The sequence below is a fragment of the Rhinatrema bivittatum genome, chromosome 5 (assembly GCF_901001135.1).
Source record: "Rhinatrema bivittatum chromosome 5, aRhiBiv1.1, whole genome shotgun sequence".
NCBI lineage: Eukaryota > Metazoa > Chordata > Amphibia > Gymnophiona > Rhinatrematidae > Rhinatrema > Rhinatrema bivittatum.
In genome coordinates, this window is record NC_042619.1 from 327,722 (window position 1) to 351,932 (window position 24,211).

General features: G+C 52.8%; 1 protein-coding gene across 1 annotated transcript in view; it reads left to right on the forward strand.

Annotated features, from left to right (window-relative positions):
* Positions 1 to 4,437: 4,437 nt before the first annotated feature.
* Positions 4,438 to 24,211, forward strand: part of DCHS1 (dachsous cadherin-related 1) — a gene marked incomplete in the record, with an annotated part of 442,608 nt that continues 422,834 nt past the window's right edge. Inside the window, 1 exon segment of the mRNA XM_029601883.1 lies at positions 4,438 to 5,280. Coding sequence (XP_029457743.1) covers positions 5,245 to 5,280 — 36 coding nt within the window.

Consider the following 24,211-nt stretch of genomic DNA (forward strand, 5'->3'; position numbering starts at 1 on the left):
CTGGGGGCCCTGGCTGGGAGTTCGGGGGCCCCCAGCATCCTTAGCTCTATCAATGTGTGAGTGCAGGGCTCCTTGCTGCCCCTGCTCAGTCAGTCTGGGGGCCCTGGCTGGGAGTTCGGGGGCCCCCAGCATCCTTAGCTCTATCAATGTGTGAGTGCAGGGCTCCTTGCTGCCCCTGCTCAGTCAGTCTGGGGGCCCTGGCTGGGAGTTCGGGGGCCCCCAGCATCCTTAGCTCTATCAATGTGTGAGTGCAGGGCTCCTTGCTGCCCCTGCTCAGTCAGTCTGGGGGCCCTGGCTGGGAGTTCGGGGGCCCCCAGCATCCTTAGCTCTATCAATGTGTGAGTGCAGGGCTCCTCGCTGCCCCTGATCATTCAGTCTGGGGGCCCTGGCTGGGAGTTCGGGGGCCCCCAGCATCCTTAGCTCTATCAATGTGTGAGTGCAGGGCTCCTCGCTGCCCCTGCTCAGTCAGTCTGGGGGCCCTGGCTGGGAGTTCGGGGGCCCCCAGCATCCTTAGCTCTATCAGTGTGTGAGTGCAGGGCTCCTTGCTGCCCCTGCTCAGTCAGTCTGGGGGCCCTGGCTGGGAGTTTGGGGGCCCCAGCCTCCTTAGCTCTATCAATGTGTGAGTGCAGGACCCCCACTGCCCCTGATCAGTCTGGGGGCCCTGGCTGGGAGTTTGGGGGCCCCCAGCATCCTTAGCTCTATCACTGTGTGAGTGCAGGGCTCCTCGCTGCCCCTGCTCAGTCAGTCTGGGGGCCCTGGCTGGGAGTTTGGGGGCCCCAGCATCCTTAGCTCTATCAGTGTGTGAGTGCAGGGCTCCTCGCTGCCCCTGCTCAGTCAGTCTGGGGGCCCTGGCTCGGAGTTTGGGGGCCCCCAGCATCCTTAGCTCTATCACTGTGTGAGTGCAGGGCTCCTCGCTGCCCCTGCTCAGTCAGTCTGGGGGTCCTGGCTGGGATTTTGGGGGCCCCAGCAACATTAGCTCTATCAGTTTGTGAGTGCAGGGTTTCCTGCTGCTCCTGCTCAGTCAGTCTGGGGGTCCTGGCTGGGATTTTGGGGGCCCCAGCATCATTAGCTCTATCAGTGTGTGAGTGCAGGACTTCCTACTGCTCCTGTTAGTCAGTCTGGGGGCCCTGGCTGGGAGTTTGGGGGCCCCAGCATCCTTAGCTCTATCAGTGTGTGAGTGCAGGGTTCCCCACTGCCCCTGCTCAGTCAGTCTGGGGGCCCTGGCTGGGAGTTTGGGGGCCCCAGCATCCTTAGCTCTATCAGTGTGTGAGTGCAGGGCTCCTCACTGCCCCTGCGCTGTCAGTCTGGGGGTCCTGGCTCTGAGTTTGGGGGCCCCAGCATCCTTAGCTCTATCACTGTGTGAGTGCAGGACTCCTCGCTGCCCCTGCTCAGTCAGTCTGGGGGCCCTGGCTGGGAGTTTGGGGGCCCCAGCATCCTTAGCTCTATCAGTGTGTGAGTGCAGGGCTCCCCACTGCCCCTGCTCAGTCAGTCTGGGGGCCCTGGCTGGGAGTTTGGGGGCCCCCAGCATCCTTAGCTCTATCAATGTGAGTGCAGGGCTCCCCGCTGCCCCTGATCAGTCAGTCTGGGGGCCCTGGCTGGGAGTTCGGGGGCCCCCAGCATCCTTAGCTCTATCAGTGTGTGAGTGCAGGGCTCCTCGCTGCCCCTGCTCAGTCAAGGGGCCCTGGCTGGGAGTTTGGGGGCCCCAGCATCCTTAGCTCTATCAGTGTGTGAGTGCAGGGCTCCCCGCTGCCCCTGCTCAGTCAGTCTGGGGGCCCTGGCTGGGAGTTTGGGGGCCCCAGCATCATTAGCTCTATCAGTGTGTGAGTGCAGGGCTCCTCGCTGCCCCTGCTCAGTCAGTCTGGGGGTCCTGGCTGGGATTTTGGGGGCCCCAGCATCCTTAGCTCTATCAGTGTGTGAGTGCAGGGCTTCCTGCTGCTCCTGCTCAGTCAGTCTGGGGGCCCTGGCTGGGAGTTTGGGGGCCCAGCATCCTTAGCTCTATCAGTGTGTGAGTGCAGGGCTCCTCGCTGCCCCTGCTCAGTCAGTCTGGGGGCCCTGGCTGGGAGTTTGGGGGCCCCCAGCATCCTTAGCTCTATCAGTGTGTGAGTGCAGGGCTCCTCGCTGTCCCTGCTCAGTTAGTCTGGGGCTCCTGGCTGGGAGTTTGGGGGCCCCAGCATCCTTAGCTCTATCAGTGTGTGAGTGCAGGGCTCCCCGCTGCCCCTGCTCAGTCAGTCTGGGGGCCCTGGCTGGGAGTTTGGGGGCCCCAGCATCCTTAGCTCTATCAGTGTGTAAGTGCAGGGTTCCCCACTGCCCCTGCTCAGTCTGGGGGCCCTGGCTGGGAGTTTGGGGGCCCCAGCATCCTTAGCTCTATCAGTGTGTGAGTGCAGGGCTCCTCGCTGCCCCTGCGCTGTCAGTCTGGGGGTCCTGGCTCTGAGTTTGGGGGCCCCAGCATCCTTAGCTCTATCACTGTGTGAGTGCAGGACTCCTCGCTGCCCCTGCTCAGTCAGTCTGGGGGCCCTGGCTGGGAGTTTGGGGGCCCCAGCATCCTTAGCTCTATCAGTGTGTGAGTGCAGGGCTCCCCACTGCCCCTGCTCAATCAGTCTGGGGGCCCTGGCTGGGAGTTTGGGGGCCCCCAGCATCCTTAGCTCTATCAATGTGTGAGTGCAGGGCTCCCCGCTGCCCCTGATCAGTCAGTCTGGGGGCCCTGGCTGGGAGTTCGGGGGCCCCCAGCATCCTTAGCTCTATCAGTGTGTGAGTGCAGGGCTCCTCGCTGCCCCTGCTCAGTCAGTCTAGGGGCCCTGGCTGGGAGTTTGGGGGCCCCAGCATCCTTAGCTCTATCAGTGTGTGAGTGCAGGGCTCCCCGCTGCCCCTGCTCAGTCAGTCTGGGGGCCCTGGCTGGGAGTTTGGGGGCCCCAGTATCATTAGCTCTATCAGTGTGTGAGTGCAGGGCTCCTCGCTGCCCCTGCTCAGTCAGTCTGGGGGTCCTGGCTGGGATTTTGGGGGCCCCAGCATCCTTAGCTCTATCAGTGTGTGAGTGCAGGGCTTCCTGCTGCTCCTGCTCAGTCTGGAGGCCCTGGCTGGGAGTTTGGGGGCCCCAGCATCCTTAGCTCTATCAGTGTGTGAGTGCAGGGCTCCTCGCTGCCCCTGCTCAGTCAGTCTAGGGGCCCTGGCTGGGAGTTTGGGGGCCCCAGCATCCTTAGCTCTATCAGTGTGTGAGTGCAGGGCTCCTCGCTGTCCCTGCTCAGTCAGTCTGGGGGTCCTGGCTGGGAGTTTGGGGGCCCCCAGCATCCTTAGCTCTATCAGTGTGTGAGTGCAGGGCTCCTCGCTGCCCCTGCTCAGTCAGTCTGGGGGCCCTGGCTGGGAGTTTGGGGGCCCCCAGCATCCTTAGCTCTATCAGTGTATGAGTGCAGGGCTCCTCGCTGTCCCTGCTCAGTTAGTCTGGGGCTCCTGGCTGGGAGTTCGGGGGCCCCCAGCATCCTTAGCTCTATCAATGTGTGAGTGCAGGGCTCCTTGCTGCCCCTGATCATTCAGTCTGGGGGCCCTGGCTGGGAGTTCGGGGGCCCCCAGCATCCTTAGCTCTATCAATGTGTGAGTGCAGGGCTCCTTGCTGCCCCTGCTCAGTCAGTCTGGGGGCCCTGGCTGGGAGTTCGGGGGCCCCAGCATCCTTAGTTCTATCAATGTGTGAGTGCAGGACCCCCCACTGCCCCTGATCAGTCAGTCTGGGGGCCCTGGCTGGGAGTTTGGGGGCCCCCAGCATCCTTAGCTCTATCACTGTGTGAGTGCAGGGCTCCTCGCTGCCCCTGCTCAGTCAGTCTGGGGGCCCTGGCTGGGAGTTTGGGGGCCCCAGCATCCTTAGCTCTATCAGTGTGTGAGTGCAGGGCTCCCCGCTGCCCCTGCTCAGTCAGTCTGGGGGCGCTGGCTGGGAGTTTGGGGGCCCCAGCATCCTTAGCTCTATCAGTGTGTGAGTGCAGGACTCCTCGCTACCCCTGCTCAGTTAGTCTGGGGGCGCTGGCTGGGAGTTTGGGGGCCCCAGCATCCTTAGCTCTATCAGTGTGTGAGTGCAGTGCTCCTCGCTGCTCCTCCTCAGTCAGTCTGGGGGTCCTGGCTGGGAGTTTGGGGGCCCCCAGCATCCTTAGCTCTATCAGTGTGTGAGTGCAGGGCTCCCCGCTGCTCCTCCTCATTCAGTCTGGGGGCCCTGGCTGGGATTTGGGGCTCTCCTCTCTGGGATGCTGGGGTCATGTGCAGAAGTGAGGAGGAGGGAGAGCTGTGCTGGGCCTGATGCAGACACCCAGGCCCCCTCCTTCCCCTGGAAAGCGCAAAGTCTGCAGAAACAGTTACCGCTCTCCCCTCCCCCCTTTTCCTGATTAACCTAAAAGGATGTCTGAAGTTTCAGCTTCCCTCTCCCTCCCTCCCTCCTTCCCTCCCTCCCCTCTGCTCTTTGTTCTCTCTCGGCCTCCATCTTTCCTCTCCCCTCCCCTGTAGCCCAGGCCTTTGTTGCCGCAGTCTCTGGCCACAGCTGCAAGTTTTCCATGTTTTGTCTTGGATCTGGTCCTGAAGCAAGGCTGGGCCCCCCCCCCTGCCAGCCCTGAATAAATTATCCGGAGCAGGGCTGGGGATCGGATTTCAGCGGATGCTCCGAGGCAGCTCTCCCCCCTCTCCAGTCCCTGCAAGGAGGGGAAGGCACGGATTATACCCGGGGAGTGCAGCCTGTGCATGAGATGGTGGAGATCCCGTGAATCGTCTGCGAGGCAGCTCTCCCCCCTCTCCAGTCCCTGAAGGAGGGGAACGCACGGATTATACCCGGGGAGTGCAGCCTGTGCATGAGATGGTGGAGATCCCGTGAATCGTCTGCCAGGGTGAGTGCTCCCCCCTCTCTATACCCGGGGAGTGCAGCCTGTGCATGAGATGGTGGAGATCCCGTGAATCGTCTGCCAGGGTGAGTGCTCCCCCCTCTCTATACCCGGGGAGTGCAGCCTGTGCATGAGATGGTGGAGATCCCGTGAATCGTCTGCGAGGCAGCTCTCCCCCCTCTCCAATCCCTGAAGGAGGGGAACGCACGGATTATACCCGGGGAGTGCAGCCTGTGCATGAGATGGTGGAGATCCCGTGAATCGTCTGCCAGGGTGAGTGCTACCCCCTCTCTATACCCGGGGAGTGCAGCCTGTGCATGAGATGGTGGAGATCCCGTGAATCGTCTGCCAGGGTGAGTGCTCCCCCCTCTCTATACTCGGGGAGTGCAGCCTGTGCATGAGATGGTGGAGATCCCGTGAATCGTCTGCCAGGGTGAGTGCTCCCCCCTCTCTATCACTTTCCCTTCTCTGCCTGAGATCCCCCCTCCTGTCCCCAGACTCTGCCTTTCCATTTTACCTCCTCTCCCGTCCCTGTATGTGCTCCCCATTCTCCCCTCCCCCTATCGTCTGCCCTCCTGTTCCTCCATCCTCTGCTCCCATCTCTACCTCCTTCCCTCTCTCCACAGCTTCTGCCCTTGCTCTCTACCTCCTTCCCCTATAGTTCCTACCTTTCCCCTGTTCCTTCTGCCCCAGCTTCATATATTCTGCCCCTTTCTTTCTCCATATTACTCTATCTCCTGCCCCTCCACATATCTCCTGCCCCTGTCCCTCCTACGCTTCCTGCCCCTGTATCTCAGAGTCAGGTAACTTTATTGACAGGACAATATTACATGTGTTACCCCTGTGTCTGCATCTCCTGCCCCTGTACCCCCTACCTCCTGTGCTTCCTGCCCCTGTATCTCAGAGTCAGGTAACTTTATTGACAGGACAATATTACATGTGTTACCCCTGTGTCTGCATCTCCTGCCCCTGTACCCCCTACCTCCTGTGCTTCCTGCCCCTGTATCTCAGAGTCAGGTAACTTTATTGACAGGACAATATTACATGTGTTACCCCTGTACCTCCTACCTCCTGTGCTTCCTGCCCCTCTATCTCAGAGTCAGGTAACTTTATTGGCAGGACAATATTACATGTGTTACCCCTGTGTCTGCATCTCCTGCCCCTGTACCCCCTACCTCCTGTGCTTCCTGCTCCTGTATCTCAGAGTCAGGTAACTTTATTGACAAGACAATATTACATGTGTTACCCCTGTGTCTGCATCTCCTGCCCCTGTACCCCCTACCTCCTGTGCTTCCTGCCCCTGTATCTCAGAGTCAGGTAACTTTATTGACAGGACAATATTACATGTGTTACCCCTGTACCTCCTACCTCCTGTGCTTCCTGCCCCTCTATCTCAGAGTCAGGTAACTTTATTGGCAGGACAATATTACATGTGTTACCCCTGTACCTCCTACCTCCTGTGCTTCCTGCCCCTGTATCTCAGAGTCAGGTAACTTTATTGGCAGGACAATATTACATGTGTTACCCCTGTGTCTGCATCTCCTGCCCCTGTACCCCCTACCTCCTGTGCTTCCTGCCCCTGTATCTCAGAGTCAGGTAACCTTATTGACAGGACAATATTACATGTGTTACCCCTGTACCTCCTACCTCCTGTGCTTCCTGCCCCTGTATCTCAGAGTCAGGTAACTTTATTGGCAGGACAATATTACATGTGTTACCCCTGTGTCTGCATCTCCTGCCCCTGTACCCCCTACCTCCTGTGCTTCCTGCCCCTGTATCTCAGAGTCAGGTAACTTTATTGACAGGACAATATTACATGTGTTACCCCTGTGTCTCCTTCTCCTTCTGGTACCCCTGCCCCCTACCTCCTGTGCTTCCTGCCCCTGTATCTCAGAGTCAGGTAACTTTATTGACAGGACAATATTACATGTGTTACCCCTGTGTCTGCATCTCCTGCCCCTGTACCCCCTACCTCCTGTGCTTCCTGCCCCTGTATCTCAGAGTCAGGTAACTTTATTGACAGGACAATATTACATGTGTTACCCCTGTGTCTGCATCTCCTGCCCCTGTACCCCCTACCTCCTGTGCTTCCTGCCCCTGTATCTCAGAGTCAGGTAACTTTATTGACAGGACAATACTACATGTGTTACCCCTGTGTCTGCATCTCCTGCCCCTGCCCCCTACCTCCTGTGCTTCCTGCCCCTGTATCTCAGAGTCAGGCAACTTTATTGACAGGACAATATTACATGTGTTACCCCTGTGTCTCCTTCTCCTGCCCCTGTACCCCCTACCTCCTGTGCTTCCTGCTCCAGTATCTCAGAGTCAGGTAACTTTATTGACAAGACAATATTACATGTGTTACCCCTGTACCTCCTACCTCCTGTGCTTCCTGCCCCTGTATCTCAGAGTCAAGTAACTTTATTGACAGGACAATATTACATGTGTTACCCCTGTGTCTCCTTCTCCTGCCCCTGTACCCCCTACCTCCTGTGCTTCCTGCCCCTGTATCTCAGAGTCAGGTAACTTTATTGACAAGACAATATTACATGTGTTACCCCTGTACCTCCTACCTCCTGTGCTTCCTGCCCCTGTATCTCAGAGTCAGGTAACTTTATTGACAGGACAATATTACATGTGTTACCCCTGTGTCTGCATCTCCTGCCCCTGTACCCCCTACCTCCTGTGCTTCCTGCCCCTGTACCTCAGAGTCAGGTAACTTTATTGACAGGACAATATTACATGTGTTACCCCTGTGTCTGCATCTCCTGCCCCTGTACCCCCTACCTCCTGTGCTTCCTGCCCCTGTATCTCAGAGTCAGGTAACTTTATTGACAGGACAATATTACATGTGTTACCCCTGTGTCTGCATCTCCTGCCCCTGTACCCCCTACCTCCTGTGCTTCCTGCTCCTGTATGTCAGAGTCAGGTAACTTTATTGACAAGACAATATTACATGTGTTACCCCTGTACCTCCTACCTCCTGTGCTTCCTGCCCCTGTATCTCAGAGTCAAGTAACTTTATTGACAGGACAATATTACATGTGTTACCCCTGTGTCTCCTTCTCCTGCCCCTGTACCCCCTACCTCCTGTGCTTCCTGCCCCTGTATCTCAGAGTCAGGTAACTTTATTGACAAGACAATATTACATGTGTTACCCCTGTCCTCCTACCTCCTGTGCTTCCTGCCCCTGTATCTCAGAGTCAGGTAACTTTATTGACAGGACAATATTACATGTTACCCCTGTGTCTGCATCTCCTGCCCCTGTACCCCCTACCTCCTGTGCTTCCTGACCCTGTATCTCAGAGTCAGGTAACTTTATTGACAAGACAATATTACATGTGTTACCCCTGTGTCTCCTTCTCCTGCCTCTGTACCCCCTACCTCCTGTGCTTCCTGCCCCTGTACCTCAGAGTCAGGTAACTTTATTGACAGGACAATATTACATGTGTTACCCCTGTGTCTGCATCTCCTGCCCCTGTACCCCCTACCTCCTGTGCTTCCTGCCCCTCTATCTCAGAGTCAGGTAACTTTATTGACAGGACAATATTACATGTGTTACCCCTGTGTCTCCTTCTCCTGCCTCTGTACCCCCTACCTCCTGTGCTTCCTGCCCCTGTATCTCAGAGTCAGGTAACTTTATTGACAGGACAATATTACATGTGTTACCCCTGTGTCTCCTACCTCCTGTGCTTCCTGCCCCTGTATCTCAGAGTCAGGTAACTTTATTGACAGGACAATATTACATGTGTTACCCCTGTACCTCCTACCTCCTGTGCTTCCTGCCCCTGTATCTCAGAGTCAGGTAACTTTATTGACAGGACAATATTACATGTGTTACCCCTGTACCTCCTACCTCCTGTGCTTCCTGCCCCTGTATCTCAGAGTCAGGTAACTTTATTGACAGGACAATATTACATGTGTTACCCCTGTCTCCTTCTCCTGCCTCTGTACCCCCTACCTCCTGTGCTTCCTGCCCCTGTATCTCAGAGTCAGGTAACTTTATTGACAGGACAATATTACATGTGTTACCCCTGTGTCTACTACCTCCTGTGCTTCCTGCCCCTGTATCTCAGAGTCAGGTAACTTTATTGACAGGACAATATTACATGTGTTACCCCTGTACCTCCTACCTCCTGTGCTTCCTGCCCCTGTATCTCAGAGTCAGGTAACTTTATTGACAGGAGAATATTACATGTGTTACCCCCGTGTCTGCTTCTCCTGCCCCTTCCTCTTATTTTCTGCCTCTGAGCTGTCTGTGTCTCCTCCTGGCTCAGTTCCTCCTGGCTCTCTGTCTCTTCCTGGGCTCTGGTTGTGGGGGATGGGGGTCACTGGAGCACCTTACCGAGGCCCTCCGTCTCTCCCCCCTGGGACTGCCGTTCCCTCCTGGCTGGTGGGAGGGGAGGGGATGGTGGGGATGTGCATACATGGAAATATTACAGATGTAGGGTGCTGGTATAAATAGCTGCCTCTGCCTTATACAGAGAGCATATGTGCCTTCGGGACCAGGTGGAGAACAGATTCTTTCCACACTAACAGGAAAAAGAAAAACCAAAATTGTTCCTTTCAAGAGAGGCCTGCAAAGGCTTTTCCGAGGAATGGGAGGAACTTCAGAAATAAGATTTAATCCTGCTGTAGATAAATGTATTCTTTAATTTTTCTTCTGCATCCCCCCTTACGCCCCAGCCCTGAAGAAGAAACTGGTGGCAGAGTGGGAAGGAGAGGGCTGCACTGGGACCTTTCTCCGGGCTGAGTCTGCGCTGGCCGGCAGGAGTCTTCTCTATCCTGCCCTGGTGAGCGTGGCAAGCTCAGTCTGGAGCAGGAAGTCCTGCGGCTCCCTTCCTCTCCCTGCCTTTTGCAGCTGTGATTATTGGAATATAAAGACCCCAAGGATGCGGGATGGAGGATGGAGGAATCCTGTGCTCTGAGGAGAGAGGCAGGGTGGGGGGAGAGCTAGGACCCAGGAGGGGAGGGAAAGGTTGAGTTAGCAGCAGGACGTGCTCTGCTTTTAGGGAAAGCTTAGGATCTGTGTTAGAGGCTCGTCCTGTTCTTAATAAACGTTAGTACCTGGCTCCGCCTGAGGAAAGGCAGGTGGCCGAGGACTGGAGCAGGCTGACCTGAGGTCCCAGGGGCAGAGGGAAGCGTGAGGCAGCAGCATCCAGTCTGTCCACACTGCCAGCCACCCCCCTGGATGCCCGAATACCTGGCCTGTCAGGCAGACCTACCTCTCTGTGTGCAATAGGACTTCCCAGTAATGAGAGAACTTGCAGCCTGCCAGGCAGATCCAGTTTCTATCATAAGAGTATTTTCTAAGCACAGAGCGCACTCTTAACCCTCGATTGGACACACGTTTTCGAGGCGCTAACGTTACCCCTTATTCGGTAAGGGGCCGAAAATGCGCGTCCAACCCCCCCGAACCTAACATTTATTTATTTATTTGTTTGTTTATTTATGGACTTTTAATATACCGACATTCGTAGAACACATTGTTAGGGCTATGCCTGCTTTGTAGCCGCCTCACCACTAGAGGTCCTCCTCGAGCATGTCCTTCTGGCTGGCCCACTCCTTCCTTACTGTCTACTCTATACACCACTCTTGTCTTTATAACCCTGTCTAGCAGTACCATCGGCGCTTCAGCATCGAGCTCGCCTGGGCTCCCTGCTCTAGCCTCCCGTGCTTGGCCTTCGGGCCTTCTGTCTGCTTCTGTGTTGCCTTGCTTGCGGTGTTTGGCCTTCGGGCCTTCGGGCCTTCGGGCCTTCTGTCCTGTTCTGTATTGCCTTGCTTGCTGTGTTTGGCCTACGAGCCTTCTGACCTGACTCGCCTTGCTCTGTGTGTGTGTGTGGCCTACGGGCCCCCTGCCTTCTGTGTGTGTGTGTGGCCTACGGGCCCTCTGCCTTCTGTGTGTGTGTGTGGCCTACGGGCCCTCTGCCTTCTGTGTGTGTGTGTGTGGCCTACGGGCCTTCTGACCTGACTCGCCTTGCTCTGTGTGTGTGTGTGGTCTACGGGCCCCCTGCCTTCTGTATGTGTGTGTGGCCTACGGGCCCTCTGCCTTCTGTGTGTGTGTGTGGCCTACGGGCCCTCTGCCTTCTGTGTGTGTGTGTGTGTGTGTGTGGCCTACGGGCCCTCTGCCTTCTGTCTGTGTGTGTGTGGGCCTACGGGCCCTCTGCCTTCTGTGTGTGTGTGTGTGTCCTACGGGCCCTCTGCCTTCTGTGTGTGTGAGTGGCCTACGGGCCCTCTGCCTTCTGTGTGTGTGTGTGTGGCCTACGGGCCTCTGCCTTCTGTGTGTGTGTGTGGCCTACGGGCCCTCTGCCTTCTGTGTGTGTGTGTGTGGCCTACGGGCCCTCTGCCTTCTGTGTGTGTGTGTGGCCTACGGGCCCTCTGCCTTCTGTGTGTATGTGTGTGGCCTACGGGCCTCTGCCTTCTGTGTGTGTGTGTGTGGCCTACGGGCCCTCTGCCTTCTGTGTGTGTGTGTGTGGCCTACGGGCCCTCTGCTGTCTGTGTGGCCTACGGGCCCTCTGCCTTCTGTGTGTCTGTGTGGCCTACGGGCCCTCTGCCTTCTGTGTGTGTGGGTGGCCTACGGGCCCTCTGCCTTCTGTGTGTGTGTGTGTGTCCTACGGGCCCTCTGCCTTCTGTGTGTGTGGGTGGCCTACGGGCCCTCTGCCTTCTGTCTGTGTGTGTGTGGGCCTACGGGCCCTCTGCCTTCTGTGTGTGTGTGTGGCCTACGGGCCCTTTGCCCTGCTCTGCTGCCTTCGGGCCTATGTGTTTTATGTTCATTGTCAGTGCTGTCCTGGTTTGTCTGTACCGTTCTCTGTCAGTCTTGTTTCCTCAAACCAGTCACTTATACCTCCAGCCATTATCACTCTTACCTGCACGCTTCCTGAATTCATCCTTACCAGCACCCAGTTCCAGTTTCCTGTACACCTGTACCTGCATTCACATTCATACATACCTCCATGCAGTACCAGTACTTAAGTTCACCCTTACCTTCATGCATCTGATATTAGGTATCCCACAGTCAGTGTGAAACTCCATTTGCCTATTCCACCTTCCCACTTGCCCATAGGGTTCATTCATTCCTGCCTGCACCAGCCAGCATCTGGACTCGTCTGTAACCCTGCCTCTCTCCACCCAGAGACACCCCTGTTAGTGGTGTTCTCGACTCCTGACCGGAGCCCTACCGTGACACACATCACGCCGGTTTACAATTCACTCAAAGAAAGGAAAGTTACATTTAACGGGGGGTGGGGTGAGGGGAGCAGGCAAGAAAAGGGGAGAAGAGAAGGGCTGGGACCGGGAGGGACTAAGAGTAGAGAACTGAAACGAAGTAAAGAGGAGAAAGTGGAGAGGAACCAAAATAGCTATAGAAACTTACAATATTTACCTCATTGGGAGAGTACATAAAGTAACTGGGCTGGCTATCTACATAAATATATTGTAAGGCGAGTTCTGAGGGGCAGGATGGGCCTTGTCTAGGTTTGGTATTTACATCATTGGGAGAGTACATAAAGTAACTGGGCTGGCTATCTACATAAATATATTGTAAGGCGAGTTCTGAGGGGCAGGGTGGGCCTTGTCTAGGTTTGGTATTTACATCATTGGGAGAGTACATAAAGTAACTGGGCTGGCTATCTACATAAATATATTGTAAGGCGAGTTCTGAGGGGCAGGATGGGCCTTGTCTAGGTTTGGTATTTACATCATTGGGAGAGTACATAAAGTAACTGGGCTGGCTATCTACATAAATATATTGTAAGGCAAGTTCTGAGGGGCAGGGTGGGCCTTGTCTAGGTTTGGTATTTACATCACTGGGAGAGTACATAAAGTAACTGGGCTGGCTATCTGCATAAATATATTGTAAGGCGAGTTCTGAGGGGCAGGGTGGGCCTTGTCTAGGTTTGGTATTTACATCATTGGGAGAGTACATAAAGTAACTGGGCTGGCTATCTACATAAATATATTGTAAGGCGAGTTCTGAGGGGCAGGATGGGCCTTGTCTAGGTTTGGTATTTACATCATTGGGAGAGTACATAAAGTAACTGGGCTGGCTATCTACATAAATATATTGTAAGGCGAGTTCTGAGGGGCAGGGTGGGCCTTGTCTAGGTTTGGTATTTACATCATTGGGAGAGTACATAAAGTAACTGGGCTGGCTATCTACATAAATATATTGTAAGGCAAGTTCTGAGGGGCAGGGTGGGCCTTGTCTAGGTTTGGTATTTACATCATTGGGAGAGTACATAAAGTAACTGGGCTGGCTATCTACATAAATATATTGTAAGGCGAGTTCTGAGGGGCAGGATGGGCCTTGTCTAGGTTTGGTATTTACATCACTAGGAGAGTACATAAAGTAACTGGGCTGGCTATCTACATAAATATATTGTAAGGCGAGTTCTGAGGGGCAGGGTGGGCCTTGTCTAGGTTTGGTATTTACATCATTGGGAGAGTACATAAAGTAACTGGGCTGGCTATCTGCATAAATATATTGTAAGGCGAGTTCTGAGGGGCAGGATGGGCCTTGTCTAGGTTTGGTATTTACATCATTGGGAGAGTACATAAAGTAACTGGGCTGGCTATCTGCATAAATATATTGTAAGGCGAGTTCTGAGGGGCAGGATGGGCCTTGTCTAGGTTTGGTATTTACATCATTGGGAGAGTACATAAAGTAACTGGGCTGGCTATCTACATAAATATATTGTAAGGCGAGTTCTGAGGGGCAGGGTGGGCCTTGTCTAGGTTTGGTATTTACATCATTGGGAGAGTACATAAAGTAACTGGGCTGGCTATCTGCATAAATATATTGTAAGGCGAGTTCTGAGGGGCAGGGTGGGCCTTGTCTAGGTTTGGTATTTACATCATTGGGAGAGTACATAAAGTAACTGGGCTGGCTATCTACATAAATATATTGTAAGGCGAGTTCTGAGGGGCAGGATGGGCCTTGTCTAGGTTTGGTATTTACATCATTGGGAGAGTACATAAAGTAACTGGGCTGGCTATCTACATAAATATATTGTAAGGCGAGTTCTGAGGGGCAGGATGGGCCTTGTCTAGGTTTGGTATTTACATCACTGGGAGAGTACATAAAGTAACTGGGCTGGCTATCTGCATAAATATATTGTAAGGCGAGTTCTGAGGGGCAGGGTGGGCCTTGTCTAGGTTTGGTATTTACATCACTGGGAGAGTACATAAAGTAACTGGGCTGGCTATCTGCATAAATATATTGTAAGGCGAGTTCTGAGGGGCAGGATGGGCCTTGTCTAGGTTTGGTATTTACATCATTGGGAGAGTACATAAAGTAACTGGGCTGGCTATCTGCATAAATATATTGTAAGGCGAGTTCTGAGGGGCAGGGTGGGCCTTGTCTAGGTTTGGTATTTACATCATTGGGAGAGTACATAAAGTAACTGGGCTGGCTATCTGCATAAATATATTGTAGGGCGAGTTCTGAGGGGCAGGGTGGGCCTTGTCTAGGTTTGGTATTTACATCATTGGGAGAGTACATAAAGTAACTGGGCTGGCTATCTACATAAATATATTGTAAGGCGAGTTCTGAGGGGCAGGATGGGCCTTGTCTAGGTTTGGTATTTACATCATTGGGAGAGTACATAAAGTAACTGGGCTGGCTATCTGCATAAATATATTGTAAGGCGAGTTCTGAGGGGCAGGGTGGGCCTTGTCTAGGTTTGGTATTTACATCATTGGGAGAGTACATAAAGTAACTGGGCTGGCTATCTGCATAAATATATTGTAAGGCGAGTTCTGAGGGGCAGGGTGGGCCTTGTCTAGGTTTGGTATTTACATCATTGGGAGAGTACATAAAGTAACTGGGCTGGCTATCTACATAAATATATTGTAAGGCGAGTTCTGAGGGGCAGGGTGGGCCTTGTCTAGGTTTGGTATTTACATCACTGGGAGAGTACATAAAGTAACTGGGCTGGCTATCTACATAAATATATTGTAGGGCGGGTTCTGAGGGGCAGGGTGGACCTTGTCTAGGTTTGGTTAGTATCGGGGTAGGCCTGTTTGAAAAGCCATGTCTTGATGCCTTTCTTAAAGTTGCGTAAGGAAGGTTCTAGACGGAGATCAGTGGGAAGGGAGTTCCAGAGGGAGGGGCCAGCACTGGAGAAGGCTCTTTCTCTAGTGAGGGTAAGGGATGGGGTGTGAAGGGTGCCTGCAAGGGAGGTTCTGGTGGGGCGGTTAGAGGATCGGAAACGTGGCAGTTCTTCGAGCCAGGGAGGGTTGTCTTTGTAAAGCGTGTTGTGTAGGATGGTGAGAGTTTTGTATTGAACGCGGAAAGGGATGGGAAGCCAGTACAGAACCTTTAGATTGGGGTGATGTGGTCCCTTTTGCGGGTGTTGGTTATGATTCTCGCCATTGAGTTCTGCAGTATTTACAAGGGTTTCATAGTTGATGACGGGAGTGGTCCAGTTTAGATAGGATGGTTGTTTGCAGAAATAGGCAGAAGTCCTGGGTGTGGAGGAGGGGCTTAGGTTTTTTAAGGACGTGGAGTTTGTAGAAGAGACTTAATGTGGGGTTTGAAGTTTAGGCACTGATCTAGTGAGACGCCTAGGTCTCTTACGGAATGCAGTGGGGTAAGGGCTGCGGCAGAGTTATGAGGGGTGGATATAGATGTGTGTTCCGGTTGCTTGGAGATGATGAGGATTTCTGTTTTAGATGCGTTTAGTGCAAGGTGGAGGTTAGATAGTAGGGAATTGATGGAAACAAGGCAAGATTCCCAGAATTGCAGGGATTCCATGAGGGGTTTTCGAATAGGGATAAGGATTTAGACATCATCAGCGTACAGGAAAAACTTCAGGCCTAGGTCAGAGAGTAGGTGGCAGAGTGGCAGAAGATAAATATTGAATAGGGTGGAGAATAGTGAGGAACCTTGGGGAACACCTTGTGTGAGGGGAATGTGCGAGGATTCAGACTTATCAATTTTTACTAAGTATTCTCTGTGGGAGAGATAGGAGGAAAACCATGATAGTGCTGAGGCGGCGATGCCTACCTCTGCCAGGTGGGAAATGAGATTTGGTGGTTGACAGTATCAAAGGCTGCCGAGATATCTAGGAGGACAAGTAAATACGATTTGCCTTGGTCCATATGCCTATGAGGATGGTGTCTGTAATTGCTAGTAAGAGATTTTCAGTATTGCGACCTTTCCGGAAACCAAATTGTGATGGGTGTAGGATATTGTGGTCTTCAAGAAAGTCAGTTAGTTGCTTGTTGACAACCTTTTCAAGGATTTTGGAGATGAAAGGAAGGTTGGATATAGGCCAGTAGTTTGCTGGGTCAGTGGGGTCGAGGGAGGGTTTTTTGAGGAGGGGCTTGACAACAGCAAGTTTAAGAGAGTCTGGGACTTTACCAAAAGCAAGGGAGCAATTAACTATGTAAGCTAAGGGTTTTGCAATGGCAGTGGGGATGGAGAGGGTTTTCGAGGGGATTGTGTCTGAAATGTGTGTAGCAGGTTTCATGCAAATGCATGTTGATGGCCCTATTAGGTATGCCTGCGCGATTCAGAAAGGAAAATGTGCAGCCAAGCCGCACATTTTACGTTCAGAAATTAACGCCTTCCCAAAGTTAGGCGCTAATTTCTTCGGGCACCTGGAAAGTGCACAGAAAAGCAATAAAAACTGCTTTTCTGTGCACCCTCCGACTTAATATCATAGTGATATTAAGTCGGAGGTCCCGAAAGTTACCAAAAGTAAAAAAAATAAATAAATTTGAAGTCAGCCCGCGGCTTGCGGGTCGAAAACCGGTCGCTCAATTTTGCCAGCGTCCAGTTTTCTAACCTGAGGCTGTCAGCGGGCTCGAGAACCGATGCCGACAAAATTGAGCGTCGGCTGTCAAACCCGCTGACAGTCTCCGCTCCGGTCCAAAAGGAGGCGCTAGGGAGACGCTAGTCTCCCTAGCGCCTCCTTTTACCTGTTTTTACTGACGGGCCTAATTTGCATACTGAATCGTGCGCACAGGAGAGCGGGCTTTACTGTATCGGCCCGTAAATAGCTAGCATGGCTCGTGATCCTGGCTGGTGCTTCCTGCAGCCTGCCAGGCAGATCCAGTTACTAGTTTGATTCTGACGTAACAGTATTATCTAAGTAAATAGCTAGCATGGCTCGTGATCCTGGCTGGTGCTTCCTGCAGCCTGCCAGGCAGATCCAGTTACTAGTTTGATTCTGACGTAACAGTATTATCTAAGTAAATAGCTAGCATGGCTCGTGATCCTGGCTGGTGCTTCCTGCAGCCTGCCAGGCAGATCCAGTTGCTAGTTTGATTCTGACGTAACAGTATTATCTAAGTAAATAGCTAGCATGGCTCGTGATCCTGGCTGGTGCTTCCTGCAGCCTGCCAGGCAGATCCAGTTGCTAGTTTGATTCTGACGTAACAGTATTATCTAAGTAAATAGCTAGCATGGCTCGTGATCCTGGCTGGTGCTTCCTGCAGCCTGCCAGGCAGATCCAGTTACTAGTTTGATTCTGACGTAACAGTATTATCTAAGTAAATAGCTAGCATGGCTCGTGATCCTGGCTGGTGCTTCCTGCAGCCTGCCAGGCAGATCCAGTTACTAGTTTGATTCTGACGTAACAGTAGTTATCTAAGTAAATAGCTAGCATGGCTCGTGATCCTGGCTGGTGCTTCCTGCAGCCTGCCAGGCAGATCCAGTTACTAGTTTGATTCTGACGTAACAGTATTATCTAAGTAAATAGCTAGCATGGCTCGTGATCCTGGCTGGTGCTTCCTGCAGCCTGCCAGGCAGATCCAGTTACTAGTTTGATTCTGACGTAACAGTATTATCTAAGTAAATAGCTAGCATGGCTCGTGATCCTGGCTGGTGCTTCCTGCAGCCTGCCAGGCAGATCCAGTTACTAGTTTGATTCTGACGTAACAGTATTATCTGAGTAAATAGCTAGCATGGCTCGTGATCCTGGCTGGTGCTTCGTGCAGCCTGCCAGGCAGATCCAGTTACTAGTTTGATTCTGACGTAACAGTATTATCTGAGTAAATAGCTAGCATGGCTCGTGATCCTGGCTGGTGCTTCCTGCAGCCTGCCAGGAGGATCCAGTTGCTAGTTTGATTCTGACGTAACAGTATTATCTGAGTAAATAGCTAGCATGGCTCGTGATCCTGGCTGGTGCTTCCTGCAGCCTGCCAGGACAGATCCAGTTACTAGTTTGATTCTGACGTAACAGTAGTTATCTAAGTAAATAGCTAGCATGGCTCGTGATCCTGGCTGGTGCTTCCTGCAGCCTGCCAGGCAGATCCAGTTACTAGTTTGATTCTGACGTAACAGTATTATCTAAGTAAATAGCTAGCATGGCTCGTGATCCTGGCTGGTGCTTCCTGCAGCCTGCCAGGCAGATCCAGTTACTAGTTTGATTCTGACGTAACAGTATTATCTAAGTAAATAGCTAGCATGGCTCGTGATCCTGGCTGGTGCTTCCTGCAGCCTGCCAGGCAGATCCAGTTACTAGTTTGATTCTGACGTAACAGTAGTTATCTAAGTAAATAGCTAGCATGGCTCGTGATCCTGGCTGGTGCTTCCTGCAGCCTGCCAGGCAGATCCAGTTGCTAGTTTGATTCTGACGTAACAGTAGTTATCTAAGTAAATAGCTAGCATGGCTCGTGATCCTGGCTGGTGCTTCCTGCAGCCTGCCAGGCAGATCCAGTTGCTAGTTTGATTCTGACGTAACAGTATTATCTAAGTAAATAGCTAGCATGGCTCGTGATCCTGGCTGGTGCTTCCTGCAGCCTGCCAGGCAGATCCAGTTGCTAGTTTGATTCTGACGTAACAGTATTATCTAAGTAAATAGCTAGCATGGCTCGTGATCCTGGCTGGTGCTTCCTGCAGCCTGCCAGGCAGATCCAGTTACTAGTTTGATTCTGACGTAACAGTGTTATCTAAGTAAATAGCTAGCATGGCTCGTGATCCTGGCTGGTGCTTCCTGCAGCCTGCCAGGCAGATCCAGTTGCTAGTTTGATTCTGACGTAACAGTATTATCTAAGTAAATAGCTAGCATGGCTCGTGATCCTGGCTGGTGCTTCCTGCAGCCTGCCAGGCAGATCCAGTTACTAGTTTGATTCTGACGTAACAGTATTATCTAAGTAAATAGCTAGCATGGCTCGTGATCCTGGCTGGTGCTTCCTGCAGCCTGCCAGGCAGATCCAGACAGACCCGGCGGCAGGTCCATTCTAGCATTGCAACCTGCATGCATCTGCATGCTTGCACTTTTAACACTTCATATTAACCTTTCGGCATACATTCTGGCAGGAACAACACTAATGGAGGAGTCACTATGAATTCTTAGCGGGATGTGCTGAGATTTGAACTCAGGTGCTCCAAGGCCCGAGGAGGCAGAGAGGTTTCAGCTGCCTACCACGATGTCTCAGGAGCCAGAGAGAGGCCAAGCCTGTTTTCCTGAGGACCTGTGAGGGGATATAGATGAGAACCAGGAGCCTTGAGGTACCAAGAGGGCAGGGAAAGAGAGAAATCCTGGGGCCTGAGAAGCTGGGAGAGAGGAGAGATCTTGTGCAGCTGCCTCAAGGACCCGGGAGAAGAGGATTTGTCAGGAGAGTGAGATGTGAGCAGGTACCAGAGCAAGAGAGACACGAGCTGTTTGCAGGTTCATCTCCTCCTCTGTAGCTGAAGGAGAATATTCCCTCCTTCTCACGATTACACACTGACATCTGCCAAGTTTCATGCCTTTCCACATGTGTGTGTAATTAGCTCCCTATTAATATGCAAATAGAGTTGTTTTATTTTCATCTTCATGAGAGCAGTGTTTCAAACTGTGCCTTGCAGTTACACACAAAGAACTCCAAAAAGTAGACAGAGTCAGAGTGGACCAATTTGCCTTCCCCTCCCTGCACAATTACAAGGAAGATGCAGAGGAATCTAGCTCACCCTGAATCAGCAGAGATGCACAGCATGCACAGTGTCCTAAGTCAGGCTCACAGGCAGGCAAGGCAGCGGGAGGGCTCTGTGCTGATCTGAACAGACGAGTGAGGGGGAGGCTGCAGCAGAGAAAGGTCTGGCCCTCCACAGATACAAGGAAGATGCAGAGGAATCCAGCTCACCCTGAATCAGCAGAGATGCACAGCATGCACAGTGTCCTAAGTCAGGCTCACAGGCAGGCGATGCAGCGGGAGGGCTCTGTGCTGATCTGAACAGACTCCCGAGAGTGAGGGGGAGGCTGCAGCAGAGAAAGGTCTGGCCCTCCACAGATACAAGGAAGATGCAGAGGAATCTAGCTCACCCTGAATCAGCAGAGATGCACAACATGCACAGTGTCCTAAGTCAGGTCACAAGCAGGCGATGCAGCGGGAGTGCTCTGTGCTGATCTGAACAGACTCCTGAGAGTGAGAGTGAGGGGGAGGGAAAGCTGCACCAGAGAAAGGTCTGGCCCTCCACAGATACAAGGAATATGCAGAGGAATCTAGCTCACCCTGAATCAGCAGAGATGCACAACATGCACAGTGTCCTAAGTCAGGCTCACAGGTAGGCGAGGCAGCAGGAGGGCTCTGTCCTGATCTGAACAGACTCCCGAGAGTGAGGGGGAGGCTGCAGCAGAGAAAGGTCTGGCCCTCCACTTATACAAGGAAGATGCAGAGGAATCTAGCTCACCCTGAATCAGCAGAGATGCACAACATGCACAGTGTCCTAAGTCAGGCTCACAGGTAGGCGAGGCAGCAGGAGGGCTCTGTCCTGATCTGAACAGACTCCCGAGAGTGAGGGGGAGGCTGCAGCAGAGAAAGGTCTGGCCCTCCACTTATACAAGGAAGATGCAGAGGAATCTAGCTCACCCTGAATCAGCAGAGATGCACAGCATGCACAGTGTCCTAAGTCAGGCTCACAGGCAGGCGAGGCAGCAGGAGGGCTCTGTGCTGATCTGAACAGATGAGTGAGGGGGAGGCTGCAGCAGAGAAAGGTCTGGCCCTCCACTTATACAAGGAAGATGCAGAAGAATCTAGCTCACCCTGAATCAGCAGAGATGCACAACATGCACAGTGTCCTAAGTCAGGTCACAAGCAGGCGATGCAGCGGGAGTGCTCTGTGCTGATCTGAACAGACTCCTGAGAGTGAGAGTGAGGGGGAGGGAAAGCTGCACCAGAGAAAGGTCTGGCCCTCCACAGATACAAGGAAGATGCAGAGGAATCTAGCTCACCCTGAATCAGCAGAGATGCACAGCATGCACAGTGTCCTAAGTCAGGCTCACAGGCAGGCGAGGCAGCAGGAGGGCTCTGTCCTGATCTGAACAGACTCCCGAGAGTGAGGGGGTGGCTGCAGCAGAGAAAGGTCTGGCCCTCCACTTATACAAGGAAGACGCAGAGGAATCTAGCTCACCCTGAATAAGCAGAGATGCACAGCATGCACAGTGTCCTAAGTCAGGCTCACAGGCAGGCGATGCAGCGGGAGGGCTCTGTGCTGATCTGAACAGACTCCCGAGAGTGAGGGGGAGGCTGCAGCAGAGAAAGGTCTGGCCCTCCACTTATACAAGGAAGATGCAGAGGAATCTAGCTCACCCTGAATCAGCAGAGATGCACAGCATGCACAGTGTCCTAAGTCAGGCTCACAGGCAGGCGAGGCAGCAGGAGGGCTCTGTCCTGATCTGAACAGACTCCCGAGAGTGAGGGGGAGGCTGCAGCAGAGAAAGGTCTGGCCCTCCACAGATACAAGGAAGATGCAGAGGAATCTAGCTCACCCTGAATCAGCAGAGATGCACAGCATGCACAGTGTCCTAAGTTAGGCTCACAGGCAGGCGAGGCAGCGGGAGGGCTCTGTCCTGATCTGAACAGACTCCCGAGAGTGAGGGGGAGGCTGCAGCAGAGAAAGGTCTGGCCCTCCACAGATACAAGGAAGATGCAGAGGAATCTAGCTCACCCTGAATCAGCAGAGATGCACAGCATGCACAGTGTCCTAAGTTAGGCTCACAGGCAGGCGAGGCAGCGGGAGGGCTCTGTCCTGATCTGAACAGACTCCCGAGAGTGAGGGGGAGGCTGCAGCAGAGGAAGGTCTGGCCCTCCACAGATACAAGGAAGATGCAGAGGAATCTAGCTCACCCTGAATCAGCAGAGATGCACAGCATGCACAGTGTCCTAAGTTAGGCTCACAGGCAGGTGAGGCAGCGGGAGGGCTCTGTCCTGATCTGAACAGACTCCCGAGAGTGAGGGGGAGGGAACGCTGCACCAGAGAAAGGTCTGGCACCAGGTTTGAACCGGGGAGGAGTAGTGAAGAGATAGGAACTCTAGTCCTGGAGTACCAGAAACATATCTCCTTTTCAGGCTATCCCCAGTTAATATGCAAGAGGGAGCTTTACATGCGTTGCCTGCATTGTATGCACATTCACCTCGTGCATATTCACTGGGGATACATGCGCTGCCTACATTGTATGCACATCCACCTCGTGCATATTCACTGGGGATACATGCGCTGCCTGCATTGTATGCACATCCACCTCGTGCATATTCACTGGGGATACATGCGCTGCCTGCATTGTATGCACATCCACCTCGTGCACATTCACTGGGGATACATGCGCTGCCTGCATTGTCTGCACATCCACCTCGTGCATATTCACTGGGTATACATGCGCTGCCTGCATTGTATGCACATCCACCTCGTGCATATTCACTGGGGATACATGCGCTGCCTGCACTGTATGCACATCCACCTCGTGCATATTCACTGGGGATACATGCGCTGCCTGCACTGTATGCACATTCACTTCGTGCATATTCACTGGGGATACATGCGCTGCCTGCATTGTATGCACATTCTCTTCGTGCATATTCACTGGGGATACATGCGCTGCCTGCATTGTATGCACATCCACCTCGTGCATATTCACTGGGGATACATGCGTGCCTGGGATACATGCGCTGCCTGCACTGTATGCGCATTCACCTCATGCATATTGACTGGGGATACCTGCGTGCCTGCATTGTATGCACATCCACCTCGTGCATATTCACTGGGGATACATGCGCTGCCTGCATTGTATGCACTTTCACCTCGTGCATATTCACTGGGGATACATGCGCTGCCTGCATTGTATGCACATCCACCTCGTGCATATTCACTGGGGATATATGCGCGCCTGCATTGTATGCACATTCACCTCGTGCATATTCACTGGGGATACGTGCGCTGCCTGCATTGTATGCACATTCACCTCATGCATGCCTGCATTGTATGCACATTCACCTCGTGCATATTCACTGGGGATACATGCGCTGCCTGCATTGTATGCACATTCACCTCGTGCATATTCACTGGGGATACGTGCGCTGCCTGCATTGTATGCACATTCACCTTGTGCATATTCACTGGGGATACATGCACTGCCTGCATTGTATGCACATTCACCTCATGCATGCCTGCATTGTATGCACATTCACCCTCGTGCATATTCACTGGGGATACATGCGCTGCCTGCATTGTATGCACATTCACCTCGTGCATATTCACTGGGGATACATGCGCTGCCTGCATTGTATGCACATTCATCTCATGCATATTCACTGGGGATACCTGCGTGCCTGCATTGTATGCACATTCATTTCATGCATATTCACTGGGGATACATGCGCTGCCTGCATTGTATGCACATTCACCTCGTGCATATTCACTGGGGATACATGCGCTGCCTGCATTGTATGCACATTCACCTCGTGCATATTCACTGGGGATACATGCGCTGCCTGCATTGTATGCACATTCATCTCATGCATATTCACTGGGGATACCTGCGTGCCTGCATTGTATGCACATTCATTTCATGCATATTCACTGGGGATACATGCGCTGCCTGCATTGTATGCACATTCACCTCGTGCATATTCACTGGGGATAAATGCGCTGCCTGCATTGTATGCACATTCACCTCGTGCATATTCACTGGGGATACATGCGCTGCCTGCATTGTATGCACATTCACCTCGTGCATATTCACTGGGGATACATGCGCTGCCTGCATTGTATTCACATTCACCTCATGCATATTCACTGGGGATACATGCCCTGCCTGCATTGTATGCACATTCACCTCGTGCATATTCACTGGGGATACATGCGCTGCCTGCATTGTATGTACATTCACCTCATGCATATTCACTGGGGATACATGCGCTGCCTGCATTGTATGCACATTCACCTCATGCATGCCTGCATTGTATGCACATTCACCTCGTGCATATTCACTGGGGATACATGCGCTGCCTGCATTGTATGCACATTCATCTCATGCATATTCACTGGGGATACCTGCGTGCCTGCATTGTATGCACATTCATTTCATGCATATTCACTGGGGATACATGCGCTGCCTGCATTGTATGCACATCACCTCGTGCATATTCACTGGGGATAATGC